The 18,978-nt window shown below is 44.0% G+C and overlaps 2 protein-coding genes across 8 annotated transcripts in view; both read right to left on the reverse strand.

Moving 5' to 3' along the window:
- Nucleotides 1–18,978, reverse strand: part of LOC146382158 (RNA binding protein fox-1 homolog 3-like) — a 530,501-nt gene that overhangs the window by 355,052 nt on the left and 156,471 nt on the right. The gene's annotated exons all lie outside the window — the stretch shown is intronic.
- On the reverse strand, nt 12,370–15,914 carry LOC146382160 (uncharacterized). Its single transcript, XM_084938491.1, has one exon. The coding sequence runs from the start codon at nt 13,699–13,701 to the stop codon at nt 13,093–13,095; it is 609 nt and encodes a 202-aa protein (XP_084794617.1). The 5' UTR covers nt 13,702–15,914; the 3' UTR covers nt 12,370–13,092.

Below are 18,978 nucleotides of genomic sequence, written 5' to 3' on the forward strand. Positions count from 1 at the left end.
CAACTTCATCCACGCCTGCAGCAACTTCATCCACGCCTGCAGCAGCAGCCTCTTCCGCCTCACCTGGTCCAGCCTCCGCATCAGCATCCGCGTCGCCTGCAGCAGCCTCAGCATCAGCGTCGCCTGCAGCAGCCTCAGCATCCGCGTCGCCTGCAGCTGCCTCATCATCCGCTTTGCCTGGTCCAGCCTCCGCGTCTGCTTCAGCTTCAGCTTCATCTGGTCCAAGCTCTGCCTCACCTGGTCCAGCCTCTCCATCCGCTTCAGCTTCGCCGGGTCTGGCCTCTGCATCCACTTCACCTGCGCCTGGTCCAGCTTCAGCCTTGCCTGGTACTGCTGCTGCCAGACCGCCATCCGGCCCGCGTCTGGGGCCTCAACATCGCCGGCCATTTTCTAGGTTGTTGGCTGGTCGACATCACCATCGTGGATGCCCTCCTGAACGGTGTCGCCACTATCGCTGCCCTCCGCGCGGCCGGCCTCCGGACTTGCTCTGTCGCCGCCATCTTCCACGTGGCTAGCCTCCGAGAGGGCTGGGCAACGGACTAGTGAACTGGCGACCTCCGGGCCACAGAGCCGCGCAGCTGCTGGTTCTGTTTTATCCCTGCCAGAGGCCCGCGCGCCTGCTGGTTCAGCCCTGTGTGTGCCGGGGGCCCCTGTGCCCGCTGGTTCTGTGACTATTTTCGCTGGGGGGTCCGAGGAGCCCGTCCGGCCATCACCGTCACCTACAGCGCCACCCTCATCCTCGCCTGCAGCGCCGGCTTCATCCTCGCCTGCAGCGCCGGCTTCATCCACCCCTGCAGCGCCGGCTTCATCCACGCCTGCAGCAGCAGCTGGTACTGCAGCAGCAGTCGAATGCCAATCAATTTACAAGGTGCTGAGGTGTAAACACTAAAGGATGCCAGACTATCATGCCTGTTTTTTTAACGATGTTTAGTAAGAAATAAGCACAGGAGAAGCCTGATGATGGTCGTTCTTTAGCAGTGCTCCTCTTGTTCCTTCTGTACAAAGGAGCAGATCCTGGTCCTGGTGCTGTCCTCCCAGCCGGCACATATGAAAGTGCCATTGTTTACAGTAAATGGCACATCCTACCTAAGCACTGTTTCTAACCATGCCCCTCATTTAATCACATCAGAGTACCCATGATGGGTACTCTATGCTTTGTCATGAAAATGTAGCTCTGACCCAGTACTGGCTACGTGGTCCCAATTAATCCAGATTAGGTCCAGCTTGCTTGCTGAATCCAGTTTTGCCAACAAACTGTCTCAGTTATTTGATGTGAACTGTGTGACATGGTGCCCACTTGGTACAAGGGTCCAAACAATGCCAATAAAATACTCTGCACACCATGATCCTACACATCCCTGAATCACTGATGCACAGATCCAGTGCATGGTTGTTTTAAGTCTGACTCTAACCACAGTTAGAGTCTTCATAGGTATGACTTTCAGCTATGGTCATTGATTGACACTAGCCTTTAAGCTAGCCTTTTTCCATGACTCCTGCCACCTGTCTGTCCTCCTCTTCCCTTCACTCTCTCTCGCTCGCCACATCTGTTTAGCCTCTTGATTGCCAGCACAGTCTCGGGGGAGGGCACTTATCTCAGCTGCTGTTGTCCATGGACCTGGCTTGTTATCCCCACAGCACCTATTGCAAAACACTCATGCTCGGTCAATAGCCCTACTCTATGAGCTAATACAATCAGCAGACTCTCAATAGTGGTGCTATTAAGATGTGGAATAGCAATAGCAAGCCAGTTCAAGATACTGCACACTGTTTAAGAAGGAGGGGGAGACAGGAAACACCTGGTGAAATCAATGGCCTCTTTTGGGGCTTCTTGTAAATTTTTACCTCATTATGGAGGAGAAAGCAGTGGGAAACACGAGGATGGTGGGCGTAGGTTTGTGGAGAATAGAAGAGAAACACATTGTACTCAGGCTTTATGATCCAAGAAGTGATCTCTTTGTGTGAGAAAAACAATGAACGTGAACCTTGCAGCTGCAGTATCGTGGGCATTGTGAAGTACAGATACTTTATGTTGCTCCTTCAATTGAAACAGCGTGTGTCTTAACTGTAACTTGATTGTTGGTTTATCTTACTAATAAGGCATTGAGATAGCAGTTGTTTCCAACATTTCTGTAACACGTGGTCATGTTGTATGGACTGCATTTACAGCCTTGTGCATAAAGCTAAACTCCTGATGCTTGACTGTGTCTGCTAGCCTGGTGTATCTGCAAGACAAATCAAATGACATATTCAGACTCTCTGTCATTTTGTTGTGATGTAGTTTTGTATTGTGTGGCTTCATGTTGGTGTGTCATGACCAGTCACAACAAAGAAGGGAGACACACTTGGTTTAACTGACATGTGGATTATGTTTGGAATTTACAAAGAATGTCTCTTTCTATTGGTACTTGTAGTACATATAGCATGCTAGTATCTTTGGACAGCAGGTTGTGTGAACTGGAGACCCAGACCAGCTTTGCACTGCTGAAAATAATCCTGTAACTAGCCAAACCCCGGCAGGCCAACGTAGCTTATTCCCGGTTATTTGCCCCTCAGCAGGCCAGCATAGGCCTAAACTGAAGCCCCTGGTACACCACCGACCTGTCCATGTTTGGAATTGATTTCCTCCACTCTGTGACATGTTTAAAACCTGGAAAGTCTATTCTTAGAAACAGTGTTGGACTGTAGTTTTCTCTGGTCCCCTCCCCAGTCAGAGCAGTAGTGTCATCCGCATGTTCTCCTTTATCCGCTGGGGGTCTAAGTGGTGTCCCAAAAGTGACGTTGGCTTCACACATAATTGGGAAGGTTTCTTGTTAGGAAAGATGCCATCTATTGCATTTTGGATAGAGGAGCTCTCATTTCTAGAAATCTGGCCAAATTTAATACCAAAATGTTACTATACAGATTTGGGACCAAGAAGCAAAGCTTATATTCAAGATTCACGATTCAAAGCGTTTATTGTCATGTATGCGAAGAAAAAGCATTTTCTGTACAATGAAATTCTTTCTCTGCTGTCCACACGCAGATGCTGGTTAATATGTACAAATAGATAAAATACAAATAGCAGGAATAAATAAGTGGAGACAAAAATTGAAGTGTTAAATAAATTTATTCAAGATGGCGCCAGTGTGCGGCTTACCGTCTGGCTCTGCTTGTATTTGTGTTATGTGCAAATGAGCTATGAGCTTAATATGCTGCTTTGATATGTGAGATGACCTGATGTGCAAAAATTATTATTACTGTTAAATGTCTTCTTGGTAAATAATAAATGGTAATTATACAGCCCCGTTCTCCTCAGCTGAGCACTCAGAGTGCTTTCAGTTTTAACCAGATCAACCTACGATCTTATTTAAATAAATAAATTCAATTGAATAAATGAATGAGGTTTCAGTTAGTTGTAGGTAGACAGGAAGATCCTTTACGATTTCCAGGGGTCCAGCACCCTCAGCACCCCTACGGTACTTCCCACAGCCTTGGAGAAGAAGAAGAGAAAATAGTGTGGTGGTGGATATTTATGTATGCAAAGCCTGCTGATTTGGAAAAAGGCAAAGAGAATACAGACAACTAACCCCAAAGAAACAGCTGAGTTTAAAGTAAGGGGCGGGGGAAGAAGGTCTAAGGCACCATGTGCCACACTGCTCAGTCGTTACAGAGACACAGAGATGCTTAGTCAGTGGTTTTTAGTGTTTTATTGTGACTGAAGTTGTGATTTTTTTTGTTCATTGGATTTTTGGAGTCATGTTCTTTTTTCTGTAACATTGTAGTAAAACACACTTCTTGGTTCTTGTACTGAGCCTCTCTGTCCTCTGGTTACTTTATTAACTCTCATGTTTGGTTAATATTTATCAGCATGAATAGGAGCCTCGATGTTTGTGGCTCGGTACGTCTGTGCTCCTTTGTCTCCGATCCTGTTTACGAGCATGTACTCTGTCTGTGCACGTGTTTATTTCCTTTTCCCTTCTCCTTTAGTTCTTTTTTTTTAAATCTTAGATTTGTTTTCGTTTTTTGTGTTTTTTCCATCAGTCATCAAAGCTCTGTTCTAGTTCATTCTTTGAGTTTGTTGGGTCTGTATTTGGTTCTCAGTCCTGCTTCAGCTTTGGTGGTTCAACTCTTCTCTCTCACAAACACACACACATGTACACAACCTAGAAACTGTACCAGTCCTGCCTGTCTTAAGGGGCCCTGCACCAGTAGAACAATAGTTTTGCCCTACAGAGTGCCTGTATGAAATATAACCCCATTCTCCTGGCCAAGACCCTGTGGTTTTGTGATAAATCGCTCTGAGAGTTGCTATATACAAGAGGAACACATGCATAACCAAGATCTAGGCAAAGCACATAGCTCCGCTGTTTTCAGCCCTACGCAGGAGTAAGAAAGATTATTTTCCATAAAACTTTATATGAGAGCGCAGCTTCATCTGATCAAGGTTTATAGATAATTAACTCAGAGGTAATGATGCAGCAGTTTGGCTTTTATTATTTTTTTCTTGTCTTTATCCAAAGATGATCTGTTGTTGTTGTTGGGTTTTTTTTACAATAGTTTCTTCTAAAGTCAGATTGTCTTAAATCTTAACCGAGAGGTTTCCTGCTTTGTTGGTTTTTTCTTATAGACTTTATTCTGTGAATAAACTCACGATGCCTCCTGCTTGCTGTCTGAAAACAGCACCTCGACTGGTGTTCCTGTCTTCTGTCCTGCTGGTTGACAGAAGCTGTTTTTTCTTTCATTGAACAGAACAAATTCCCAACACAAACAGCTCCTCCTTCGCTTTTATCCCACTGAAGTCAAAGCAGCATTGTAGTTTTCTTATTGCCTTTTCCCAGCTTTGAACTGTAGTTTTTTTATTTGATTCTTTCTCCTCCCGTCTCACACACATACACCCCCACATGAGTCTCTGTATCCCACAGAGTTTATGCACAATTAGCCTGGTGGGAGAGATGGATGGCACAAGTGCTGAAGGTGACGAAGGGAAGAAAGTAAGAAAGAGGAGGAGTCTGGGGAAAGAGAGAGGGGTGTGTGGAGTGCAAAAGACAAGGAAAAGGATAAGAAGGAAGAGCCATGTCACTTTGTGCACACTCCAGAGCATAAATAGTAAATACTTGTGTCAGCTACACACACGCGCAGACGTTCACCAGTACAAAAGCAAACTAGTGCCTCTTCTTGCTATTTCGCTCTCTGTCTCTGAATTTTTGACCGTTCTTCCCAAAGCATCAGACACTGATGCATGACAAGTCCTTGTTTGCAGTCTCGGCTCTAATGCATCCCAAAGCTGTTCTCTAAAGTTGGTCACACCATAATTCCCCTCCCCACACTGAATACACTGGACAGACGAGGACAGTCTGGCAGACCAAAACCCAGACTTGTCCGTCGGACTGCCAGACAGAGAAGCATGATTTGTAACTCCAGAGAAAACATCTCTGCTGCTCTAGAGTCCAGTGGTGGCGTGCTGCATCCCAGTCGACAAGCTAAAGCTACATGAACAATCAACAGTCAGCTTAAAAAGAGTTAAGAGCTTTGAGGAAATAGTTTTTGTTTAACGCTGCAGCACTGCGACCTTTATTAGAAATGGAACAGAGATTACAGATCCTTCAGCTCGCTCCAGTTTGTCGTACAGTCACGAGAGAGAGCTACTCAGAGTTGCACGAAGGATAGTTTGAAGTATGACGTTCCTAAACATTACATTCAATAAAACAGAGACTTCAAAGTCTTTGGCTTCTTTTTGAACAGCTGTTCCAGGCATATTAGCAAGTGACCATTTAGATGAAAATAATTAGCCCCAAATTTCTCTCAGAGGCATCCAAACAATGAAACAATGCTCGCTTCCTGTCTTAGCATTTTTCCTCTGTGGACCTTTATCTTTTTATGGACTTTTATAAATCTCTCGCTCTTATACTCAGGGGTCAAACTATGACAGACAAGGACGTTCTGTGGGGAAATGTTATGGTGTAAGAGGAAAATTAGATATTTCATTTCTAACCTCGAGAGACGTTTTCATTAATTTGTCCTCACTGCAACAATCATTCCTTAAACGCTCCCTTTATGTTCTTTATATTGTTTGTTAACTTTAATACTTTGCCATATTAATTAATGAATTCTCTCAACGACGTTCATTCAACAGGAAGCAGGACTGAGGGACATCAGTGTGAACAGTTTGTTTCCAGGCGGATGGTCACGTTTCTGTCACAGAACTAGCTTTTCTTTCTTCTGTCACACTAAACGCTTTTTTCTGCTTTAATCTTTCTAAATATTTTCTCCTTTCCTCCCATGTCCTGTGTCCCCTTATCACACAGTCACAGGTATAAAGATCATTCACATTTGGGATGTTTAGACTGTGCCAAAGGATTTAGCGTCGCTCATCATTCGTGAACATATCATAAGTGGTGTTGTGCAGTTCCCCATAATCCATTCGTCCTCCTCAGCAGTACATTAACCCTTTAAGACCTACCATAGAACCAAGTCCGCCAGAGCTTATATTATATTTTTACATGCTGTGGAGCCATTTTTGGGAGCATTTCAAGTTGCTATACATCAATACAACCATTATAGGCCAAATTTTAATAATATGTATGCATTAAGTGCATAGTAATTACATAAATTTCAAAAAAGTGCAATAAACTACAAAAAAATAGAAAATCATTTTTGTTTTTTTAACATATATTTCTAGTTAGAGAAATTTAAGAGGCTTATCCCTCAAAACTGCAAATACAAAAAAGTTGCACAAACTAGTTTCCCATCACAGGAAATTTATTTTAAGTGTCTTTATAGTTTTATTTTTGAAATACACCAATTTTTATATACTGCAGGAAAAACGAAAATAAATATTATGATGCACATTTGCAAAAAAGCAGCATGTGCATCAAAATAAACTATTTCCAGCAGTGCAACATGAGTCCTAAGCATCCCAGAAACGACACAGAAAGTCATAAAGTCAAACATAACTTGTAAAAACACCAGTATAGGCTCATGAGGCCCTGAAGGCAAAAAACTACATTTCCGCAAAATGACGTCACTTCCGGTTTCGGGTAGGTCATGGCAGACATGCGATAGTTCCCACTGATGGACGTAGGAAGTGTTACAAACAGCTGATCAGATCGGCAAAGCGTGTTTCTGTAATATTATGTTTTTGTTGCTGCAAGTGCTTTTTATGCAGTTTTTGCAAAGCTATATGTGGAAGGAAACCGTGACCTAGGACAAGCTGATGGCATAAGATGTAAGTACAACTCCTCCGGTTTCATATGCAAAAAAATTATTGCGCTAGCTTACGTGGTTGCAGATCTACCGGGATTTAAAAATAGTTACGCAAAACGGAGCGTGCCCGCTCCGACTCCAGTGTTTGATGGAGTGATTGTGATTCAATCAGTCACTGGAGCCAGGTGTGGGGAGGTAGATTACATCCAGTGTTTTTAACTTATCTGCATGTGCCACAACTATAAGTTCAAGTCACTGTCCTCCTAGTGCAAGTCCCAGGTCTGAATAAATAGTGTGGAGGTGACTGATTAGGGGAGAGAGCTGGCTTACACGATGGAGAGAAGGAAGGTTTATTGTGTGTGCTGGAGAGCAGGTGGAAGGGAAGCAAGGCCAGGAGCATCAGATTCAAACTGTTCCACCATGGAGTAGGAGTGCTGTGGAGGGGAAGAGTGCCAGACAGGATCAGGAGTTTGAAGCTGGAAAGGGAAGCAGTGATGTTGAATCTTCATCGTATGTATTCCTATCAGACGGATATCAGAAGAAAGAATAAGTAAGCTGGATAAGATGGTAGAGAGTTTGCCTAAGGTGATTAGAGCATACTGCGATGGGCACCAAGAGAGGAACTGTGGTACTGTAAGTCAGGAGGGGCAGAGGAGTGTGGGAGGATGCTGCAGGACACGTATGAGGACAAAGAAGTGTGTTCGGAGACTGGAGCTCTGACAAAAAGACAGGAGGCCAAGCTGAACATGTTCAGGTTTTTACTGTGAGTGAGCAGGATGGACAACATTAGAAATGTCCATCAGAGGGACAGCTCAGGCTCAGCAATTTGGAAACAAAGTTCGAGAGACAAGGCTGAGAGGAACTGGACATGTGGACGAGGGATGGTAGATACACCATAATGCCCAGAATATTCACTCACCCATCCAAATAATTGAATTCAGGTCTCCCAATCACTTCCACCACAGGTGTGTAAAACCAAGCACCTAACCATGCAGACAGCTTCTACAAACGTTTTTGAATTAATGGGTCGCTCTCAGGAGCTCAGTGAATTCCAGCATTGACTCAGCGATGCCACCTGTCCATAAATGTATTAAAGACCTAGATGACCTCGAATTTCCTGCTTCTAAATCTATATAAAACTCAGCCCTAACAATTATAGAAACATGGAGTTAAACCAGATACTTTATGTGATTGTTGGGGTTTCCTCTCTATTATTGTAGGGTATCTACCCTAGAATATAAAGCACCTTGAGGTGGCTGTTGTAAAATAACGCTGAATTGAAGAAATTGAATTGAATGAAATATTACAGGTGTCCTGTGAAGTTGTCAATGTCTTTCTTTGCTCCTTTTGGTTAAATAGTCGATCTGCATCCCTACCCTCACCCTATGGTCATGAGCTGCGGGTAGTGACCATAAGAATGAGATTGCACATACAAGAAAGAGGTGGCTGTAGCTCAGGGGGTAGAGCAGGTCATCTTCCGATTGGAAGGTTGGTGGTTTGATCCCAGTCTGCATGCTAAATAGCCTTGGGCAAGATGCTAAATGGTCTGTATTTGTATAGCGCTTTACTAGTCCCTAAGGACCCCAAAGCGCTTTACACATCCAGTCATCCACCCATTCACACACTGGTGATGGCAGCTACATTGTAGCCACAGCCACCCTGGGGCGCACTGACAGAGGCGAGGCTGCCGGACACTGGCGCCACCGGGCCCTCTGACCACCACCAGTAGGCACCAGTGAAGTGTCTTGCCCAAGGACACAACGACCGATACTGTCCAAAACAGGGCTCGAACCGGCAACCTTCCGATTACAAGGCGAACTCCCAACTCTTGAGCCATGATCGCCCCGACAACCCTAAGTTGGTCTCCTATGCATCAGCCGAAGGGTGGCTGGTTTCTCTCTTAGAGACGGGGGGAGGTGTTCCAGGCATGTCCTACCGGGAGGAGGCCCGGGGACAGACCCAGGTCACAATGGAGGGATCATATCTCTTGGCTGGCCTTTGGTGTTCCCATGGACAAGCTAGCAGCCTTAGCAAAAGCAGGGCCTTTCTGCTAAGGCTGCTGCCCCCACAACCTGGCCCCAGATAATCGGAAGAAGATGGATGGAGTATAAAGTTGGTATGAAGGAAAAATTGAGTGACTGACTCTAAGCATCATCAGCTTAACATCAAAATAATCTCTGCTGCCCTTTATGTAACCTAACTCTGACCATGAGCAGCACAGGCACTGAGCACCAGCCACACACTGTTCTTTACTTTGAATCCATCACAGATAAACAAACTAACCTGCAGAGGACTTTCATGCAGCCTCTAAATAACACACTACTCTGCCTCAGTTTGTTTTGCAGTATGTTTTACAACATGAACAAATATAATGTAACATGTACAGACCCATCAAATTTAAAAAATAATAAGCCTTACGTGTAAACTTTCAATTTCCACTTTATCAAACTGAGCAGTCCTTAACTTTAACTCTAAGCTCTCTTCTTCCTCTCCTGTTCTTCTTTCTTATCTTTCTCCATCTGTGAGTGAACTTAGCTCTCTTTCCTCTCCCTGTCAAATACAGCAGCTGGACATTTAGCTGCGACACAAACAGTTTGTGTGTTTGTTGGTGTTTGTTGAGCTGATAGAAACGTTACATTTGAATTTACATGACACTAAAAACACATTATTCCCTTTATGTTCGCTCCTCTTTTGTAGCTTCAGTACCCCAGGCGCAGCTTTTGGACACCTACACTCAATCTGGTGTTGTGGTCCAAAAAGAAGACTTTAAAAAGTATGGAAATATATTACTACAAAAGATCATCACATATTATTAAAATGTGACAAAATAACATCTGAAAAAGTATTGTGCATGCATTATGAACGCTACACGTTATTCCACAATTCATAACAATTTTCTCCATACAAGCTAAAATCAAACAAAACAACAAAAAAGTTTCTGATTAGAGAAACCCAGACCTCCCTTTACGCAGCTTCTTTCGATTAGCAGCAGAAGTGACAGATCTACTCTGAGCCCAAATGACTGAACTCCTCCACCTTTCCCTAAGAGAGAGCCCAGCCACCCTGTGGAGAAAGCTCATTTTCACTGCTTGTATCTGCAGTCTCATTCCTTCAAAATAACTAATAATAAACCTAACAAAAAGATTGGATCTAGATTAACAGAGTTATGGGATTTGCCCAATGATCTCGGGGCTGCAGCTCTGTGGCAGCTGGTGACAGATGGCTGCAGAACATTTACCGGCATGGGCATCAATTCAAATGTTAACAATTAGATTAAATGACTAATATGTCTACCCTGAAAAGATTAAGCAGAAGCGAATGGATGGATGGATGGATGGATGGACTAATATGTCTAGTACTGACTGGTGACGATAACTGCAATTAGTCATGTTGTTGACTAGTGGTGCAAATCCCTAGTCTTGACCTATCATGTCTATTTCCACCTTTTATTTTTAGTTATATATAACAGCAACATGTCACAGTTTAAGTTTTTGTTTTTTAGTTTTTAGAACATCAGATCGTGTATTTAAAAAAAAAGTTCTCCACCTTTCCTCTCCACTTCTCCACCTTGTGTCACTTCTCCTTTGTCCCTCCCCAGCCATCTTCATCAGCAGGTTCTTTTTAATTGCATGTCATAATGAAATCTAATTTAATCTGGAGCAATCCAGCGCTGCCTAATCAAATTAATATGGTCCTCCTTTGATTTTCAGTTATCTCTCCTCCAGGCATCAGCTAGCTCTCTCAGATCTTCCTTCAGCCACAAGCCAAAGACAAGAAACAGATGTCACTTTCCCTCTTTCTCTCTCTGTTACACACACACACACACACACACACACACAAAACCAAAATAGTGTCCCTATAAGGAAATGTACCTGGAAGATCTTTCTATTGTAAGGTAAACAGCCCACCGCACAGAGGGGGTAACCCCAACAATCACATGATCCCCTTCCCACATACCAGACAGTTCTGGCCCGGATCTGGTATCAAGCCGACACTGCTGGCTGACTTCTGGCATGGTAAGTGGTATTTCACCCAGATATGGGCCTTGCCTGGCATAGATGGCACTGTTTATGTGATGGCATGCCATATCTGGACCCATTATGGTTTGGTTTATGTGGCCCAGGTTCATAGAAAACAGGTCCTCCCCGGTCCCGCATCAAGCCGGCACTTCTGACTGCCTGGTGTCATGGCAGGATGTATGTCAAGTAAGTAAGTAAACTGGTCCCATGTGTGGGCCACCTTTGGCAAACCTGATCTGGGCCACCGAAGGGACGTCATTCTTTGCGATATGTGGGCCATGTGTAAGCACAATGTGTGTGCCAGATCCGGGCCATACCAGTTTTGCTATGTGGGTATGAGTGATCACTATGGGGAGGAGGAAGTCCCTTTAAAAGGAGCAGACTTCAAGCAGAACTAGGCTCAGGGCATGGCAGACATCTGCTGAGACCAACTGGGGACATGAGCTGAAAGATAAAATTTAACTCAACTTAATTTAGTTTTATTTATACAGCACCACATCAACAGTTGCCACAAGGCTCTTTATATTGTAAGGTAAATACCTACAATAATACAGAAGCAACCCCAACAATCATATGACCCCCTATGATCAAGCACTTTGGCGACAGTGGGAAGGAAAAACTCCCTTTTAACAGGAAGAAACCTCCGGCAGAACCAGGCTCAGGGAGGGGCGGGGCCATCTGCTGTGATTGGTTGGGGTGAGAGAAGGAAGACAGGATAAAGACATGCTGTGGAAGAGAGACAGAGGTTAATAATATGTCATGTTTCTGGGTCATTTGACCCTGTGTTTTCAGTTCTTGTGTTTGTGTTCTCTTTTGTGTTTTAGGTTCATTACTGGTCTTAAGTTTAGTCTAGTTTGAGTTTCTTCGTCCCCACACAGCTCATGACATAATAACTCATAAATAAATGCAGAGTGCTGCCTGAGCCAGTTTTAACTTTACGCTTTATCAAAAGGAGTGTGTGTGTGTGTGTGTGTGTGTGTGTGTGTGTGTGTGTCCACGAGTGCGCTAGTGTCTGTTTGGGTCCAAGTGACATAAATTTTGCTCAAATGGTGAGCAGCAGAGTTGGTGCAGACATCAGTGTAGGCTTGTACACAGGGAATTTACATTACACCACCTACACATGCACCACAGAATAGTATAACATGAATGACTACCTCTGCAGGTGTATGAATGAATGACAGCTTTATTTGTCGCAAGCAGGTTGCCCTGCAGCGAGATGGTAACCCCCCCCCGACCTTACACACATAACACAGACATCACATGGGATTACAAGTCGGAGATCGGTAGCGTTACAAGAAAAACACTGAAATGTACACAACAACGGGAAGGTACAAGAGGAAAAAAAGAGACCTCCACTCATGCTGTGCTTCCATGGTAGGACAGCACGAGAACAGGAAACAAAAAAACTCCTCTGCACAAAAAAGCACATAAATGTCCACAGTACAACATTATGGAAGACATGACAAGCCACAGGGATGGGTAGGGGATGAGGAGTAACCCCAGGCAACACAGCAGCCATCCTGCGACGGCGCTGTCATCTCTTCGACAGCACGGGCCCGGACCCGCCTCGTGTTCCCAGGGGGCAACAAGCGTCGAAGGCGTTGGAAAGGGAGGGGGGATGAGTGAGTGCTTATCAGTGTAAGTGTATGTGTGTGCGTGTCCATAGTTCAGCTGAGACGGTGTCCTTCGGCCTATCAGGCTAAGTAAACAGTCCTCCAGCCAATCCAGGTGTCCTTGCATGGGACGGGAAGAATAGCCGTAACACAGTCGTTATCAGGGAGTGATTGTTCGGCTCCAGCCTTGGGCCTGCAGCTGGCGCCGTGATGGGGGTCCGCAATGTTGATGTTGATTTTGTAAATTTCCAGCCCAGGAGAATTTTCAGGCTGCCCTAACACTCTGACACTGGTCTCTCGATCTCCCGTTGGAGAGTCGCGAGCCTCCCCATGATGGTATCAAACTTCTGTTCCATGGTGTTGTCATTCTTTTGATTCTGAGACCTCACAACTGCAGTGATCCATTCCGTGATGTCTTCCAACTGTCGCTCAAGGGTCTCATTTTGAGCAGGCCTCTCTCTGATGTATCCCCCCATACGCTCAATGTTGTTGCTTTGAGCCTTCACAGCCGATGCAAGCGTCTCCAAGGTGTTGACCATATTACGTTCGTTGTGAGAGGTCGCGCCTCGTCCCATCGCTTCGATTCCAGCGGGCAGCCTTGGGGAGGTTTGAACAGCCGGTTCCGCTCTCTTATTTCTCCGATAAATCAGGGCTAAGCCAACTCCAATCAGCAAGAACCCTGTTATCACGGTTCCGAATAGATAGATATCTTCAGCGTCCTCGATCGACAGTCCCGCCAGGCACATGACCCTCCAGTTCTGCCACCCGTCCATCGTGTATCCGGCAGGGAAAGTCCCTCCAGGGCACTCGGGCTCTCCCGAGCCCAGACTTCTCGTTGAGAAAAGGGTGTCAATAGCATTCAGAGACCAGTTGATCAAATCCATAATTGTCTTTTAGGTTTTAGAGAACGACAGTGAGAGACTGTTCCAGGGAAAGTAATGCACACGAGACAAGACAAGGACACAGAGGCTAAGCAGGAAAGATAAGGGTGAGGAGGAGAGGAGAAAAGTGCGACCGCCTTCGCTGAGAGCCAAGAAGAATCCAGGACTGTATGGTCTGGTGTGTGTGTATGTGTGTGTTTCATGTCTTCTTTTCAGTAACTTCCTGTTAGAGTTTAAAGATTATTTCCTTGTGTGGCTTATTTTGCCCTTTTTCTCTTTTCCTCTCTGTTTTTCTTGTCAGATGGAGTTCAGTTGGTCCGTCTTTAGCCTGCGTGGCTTCCCACAGGCTTTGTCAGTTTTTCTGTTTTGTTCCTTTTGTAGCCTCCTTCCTCTTTGCCCTTTTGAGCTTCTCACCATATGATTCAAGCTTCAGTAGGCTGGCTGAGACCAGGCTCAGGAGAAAGACCTTATAGTGTGTTAGCCCATAAGACATATTAAAGGTGCTCTGTGCGTGTTGCACTCAGGAGCTTAGAAGATGCATGGATTTTATTAGCCCCGACAATAACTGTCACCCAGCATTTCATATTCAAAGTAATGTGTATAATTACAGTTTTACGAGCAGTCTCTGAATACATTTAGACAGCAATTTTATGTCTGTGTGTGATGCTGTTTCACAGATTATCAATAGTTAATATGCTCTCTGTCTTCCTATAGATACCCAGAAGGAGCAACCAAGTAAAACCAGAGGAGGAGAGAGAGTGATAGAAATACAAGAGTTCATTTTCCCCATAGATGATCAACCATGGCAGCTTATTCTAACTTTAACCGTTCAGCCTGTACTTTATCAGGTCAGGAATAATCGTTATGATGTTTGTTAAAGGAAGCTGATGAAACGTAGGCCCACTGCATTGTACTCTGTAACAAATGGCTTATTACTGCAATATTCAATGAGAACAAGAGGGCCTAGAGCTGAGAATCATCAGCCCATTCTCAGGATGTCAGATTGTTTGATATCCTATATTGTTTATATAAAAATATATAAAACTGAAGCCATACCAGCTCAGCTCGGACATCGCCCAGATTAACAAGGTCCAGGTCATGTGTTGAGGAACCAGGACGCACTGATGAGAAGTGCGCTACAGGAACAAGAAGGCACAAAGGGGCAAGAGATGAAAATAAGCCACTGTTGGAATGTTGCTATGCAAGTAGCCCCAGCGGAAGTGGTTACAAGAATAGGATTAAAGACCTATGGAATCTTTGATTTCCAACATCCAGACTGACAGTGAAACAACTAGTAGCTCAGTGTTCCAACACTCGGAAGAAGGAACTGCTCTCACAGCTACAGACTGATAAATGAGACTGAATCTCATTCATGCGATGTGAATGGAGTACTATGGACAATACCTACAGCCACCATTACCGAGACTAACCAGCTGATGTACACCACAGCAGCAGTGATCAGTGAGATGCTTGGCTACAAGAACACCATAAGGAGCAGTACCCTCCATGGACAAGGAGGCCAAAATCCAAAGCAGCACGGAGGGAGGTTAGCCAGCTGTCAGAGCTGCAGAAAGGTGCGATGAAGAAGGTGCATAAAAAATACAGGAAGCTGTCCATACCTGAGGCCTTGGAAACTGCCAAGCAACGACTCATAGCCTTGGCCAGCCGCTTGAAGAGGTACACTAGAGAGATAGAAGGCAGGAGAATAAACCAGCTGTTCTCCACAGAACCAGCCAAAGTGTACTCTCAGTGGCAGGTGAACAACATGATAACAGCACCATCGAGGCTGGAGACGGAACTATACTGGAAGAGCATATGGGACAAGGACGCAACCCATAACAGCAACACTTATTGGCTAGTGGATCTAAGAGCAGACCACAGCAACTTCCCTGAACAGGGTCCAGCAACCATCACAGTGGCAGACATCCAAGAAAAGGTCTCCAATATGAAGAGTTGGACAGCACCACCAACCTCAAGTCCATAGCACAAGTCACCATCAAGTACGGGATCTGCCAAGGAGATGCTCTGTCCCCACTGCTGTTCTGCATAGGACTGAACCCCCTCAGTGAGATCTTTGATAAGACTGGCTACGGATACCGACCACGAAATGGAGCAGTTGTCAGCCACCTCCTGATCGTGGATGACATCAAGCTGTATGCCAAGAGTGAACGAGACATCAATTCACTGATCCACACCACCAGGATATACAGCAATGACATCGGGATGTGAAGGTAACAGTGTCGCAGTGAAGTCCTAGGAGCAGCTAAGATATATATATATATATATATATATATATATATATATATATATATATATATATATGGTAGTCAGGGGATACCACAGCACAGCAGTGTAGCTCCTGAATGAATTCAAAACTAGAAGTACCGTTGAGCGGTAAATAATGTAACACACTGTCCTCAGTTTGACAGCTTTAGGTTGGATCTATATTTTTCTGTATTAGAGGGCCAATAAACCACTATCGTCCAGCAAAACCAAGATATTCACTGAGCACTAATTAACTCTAATTGCTCAGTGATTTTCTCGCTAAGTGAAATTTGAGCTTTCCTGTTTATATATAGAGAGATTTTTTCCTCCCCTTGTTTTGCATGCACAGGTTTTTAAAGAGTGTCCTTACAGGCCTTGAATGCTCAAAATGTCGTTCATCTAGAACTGCAGCATGCAGGATATGTTGTATAGTGACACACAGAAATAAAAACAGTCATTTTATAATAAAATGTTGAGCAACTGAATTAAAAATTAAAGACAGAAGAAGAGTATGTGGAGCAAAAAGGAAGATGGGCTAAGCAAGTCGGATGGAAAATAGTGGAGGCAGACAATTAAAGGGAAAAGGAAAGAACAAGCATGAGCTCGGAGTAAGATGATCCTGATGGGAGGCTCGACAGTCTGCATAATAAAGCATGCTAAGTGCAAGACACCAGATTTACAGGGTCTTTACCCCCGACCGAATGTGCCATCATTTTTCCTCCCAAAACGTTAATGTTGCACAGGACTGCCATAAATACATCACAATGCTAATTTAAGGGTCCACAATAGTGGAACCCCTCCATTGTTCTCTCAAGGGGCTCAAAATATCTTGAAATCCTGGAACTTTGTATTAACATGTGGAAGAGTTGTTGCTGTGCCTCCCACAATGGGAGTCCAACATAAAACTCACCACAAACAAATGTGTGTGTCTCTGCATAACCAGCAGTGCTGTCCAGCCTTCACCTGACGATGACTTGAAAAACATCTTAATATACATAACCTTTCACCTTTGTGCCAGAGTATAGATTTGTTTCACTCTACTAGAGTTACTCTTACAGTAACTATTACTCTACCACTGGTGTGTCCTGATGCCATTGCAGTTTTCCTTTGCAGCATTACTCTAACATAGAACAAGCTCACCAAAGTGAGATTCATGGAAAATTAATGTACATAGTTTATGTATAATTTATATTAAGAAAAAGATAATTGTACAAATCACAGTGAAGGCCAAACGAGTTAGAGACAGTCGTATTGGAGTCTTTATTCTCAGCTGGAGGGAGAAATCACCGTCATTAAAGAGTTCAAACCTGGAGCAAAGAGTAATTGCAACTGATAATGAATAGATGTATTTATTTTTACTTGCATATTTGCAGGTCGTGAGGGAGGATACTGGGTGGCTCTGCTGCACCCATACATGACCTAGAGCTTCAGTTTCCAACTCTGGCAGAACTTCACCAGCATTTTGAGACACGCTTAGCACACTGAGTCCAAACGCGTCATGTTCCTCACTTCTATTGTAGGTGCAGATGTTCGGAGCTGATCCACAAGGTGGCAGTGCTTGTTGCAAATGGCGGTCTCTGAACCAGATGGTGAACACTGAAGTCATGACCTGGAAAAGGAGCTCTATCAGGGTTGGTTAACCTGTGGGACTCAGCTGACGGGTACTGGACAGCATTTTTGAAATGAATCTAAACTTCATTAAGGTTCATAGATTTAGATGTCTTTCCCCTTGCAATGAGCTTTTATCCACAGAAGCTATGTGTACAGGAAATTATGTTCAAACTATTGCCTGTACACATGCTTCAAACTATCCATTTTCTGCACCTTATTTGGATCTGGGTCAAAAACCATCCAAGAGACATCTCCTGTGTCTCTTAGATCTGCCCCAGGTTCTTCACCCAAGACGCCTCATCTTGGAGCCATCGAGGAAGCGTCCTACTCAGGACCCAGAACCACCTTAACTGACTCTTTCAATAGGGAAGAATAGCAGCTCTTCTTTGAGTTCCTACAAAATGACTGAACTTCTCACCCTACTGCTAAGGAAGAGACTCCCTGCTTCATCTCCCAATCCTTTCTCACTTCACTTATGATCAAGATCTCTAGATACTCGAACCCTCCACTTGGGGCAGCAGGTCGACTGATTGTATTGAGGCTGTGGATGGTTTCAGACTTGGAGGTGCTAATTCTTTTTTCTTTTCTCTCTTCTTCTCCTCCCCTCAGCAGGAGGAGACACAGTAATGACTATAATTAATAATGGAAATAAATGCAGGCTTTTACCACTCACTAGGAATTCACTCTTATTGGGTCTTATTTTTTCTGTCCAACTGTGCCTCTGTGCATGGAGTGATTAAACACACACACACACACAGACACACACACAAACACGCACACATGCACGCACATGCTTAAAGTCTGCGACATGTGGGAGTATAAATAAAAGAAACGTGCATCGTTGGTCGTACTGAAATGTTCAGTTTCATCATGAGTGCTAGCTGAGCTTCAAAGATTTACTAATTATTTTTATATACAGAATTTGGTACATGAAGAACAACCAGGCATCACCAATCAAATCAAAATATCAAAATATTATTGATACAGTCGTGTTTTGTATGGTTTTTCTTTGATTTTGTAAATCAAAATGTTGCATAGACCGATGTGGTAACTAATAATAATAATAATAAGAAGAAGAAGAAGTAGTAGAAAAATTACCATATTTTTATGCAGAAGCCTTAAATAGCTGGTGAGGGTGTCCCTCTCCAGCCTCGAATGCTGGCAGTGCTACATGTTTGCACTGCCATCTGTTGGTAGTTTATCCACAGACAATCTGTCACATTGGACTTCACTAAGACACATCTCAGAAAGACTCTCCAGCTCAGGTCTCGTGAGTTTCTTTACAAACCTTCAGTACAGTGCATATTTGAATTTAAGCTTTAAAACCAGGGAGTGAGTATAGAGTGTCAAACTGCAGATTCTGACTATTTGAATTTTTTTTTCTATTTTTATGTTTTTTTTCAT

This window comes from Perissodus microlepis, chromosome 8, assembly GCF_051167445.1.
Source record: "Perissodus microlepis isolate ML-2025 ecotype Zambia chromosome 8, ASM5116744v1, whole genome shotgun sequence".
Taxonomy (NCBI): Eukaryota; Metazoa; Chordata; class Actinopteri; order Cichliformes; family Cichlidae; genus Perissodus; species Perissodus microlepis.

Bases quoted from the DNA above. Each gene is read 5' to 3' on its own strand.
- LOC146382160 (XM_084938491.1), bottom strand. From the start codon at position 13,701: ATGGATTTGATCAACTGGTCTCTGAATGCTATTGACACCCTTTTCTCA.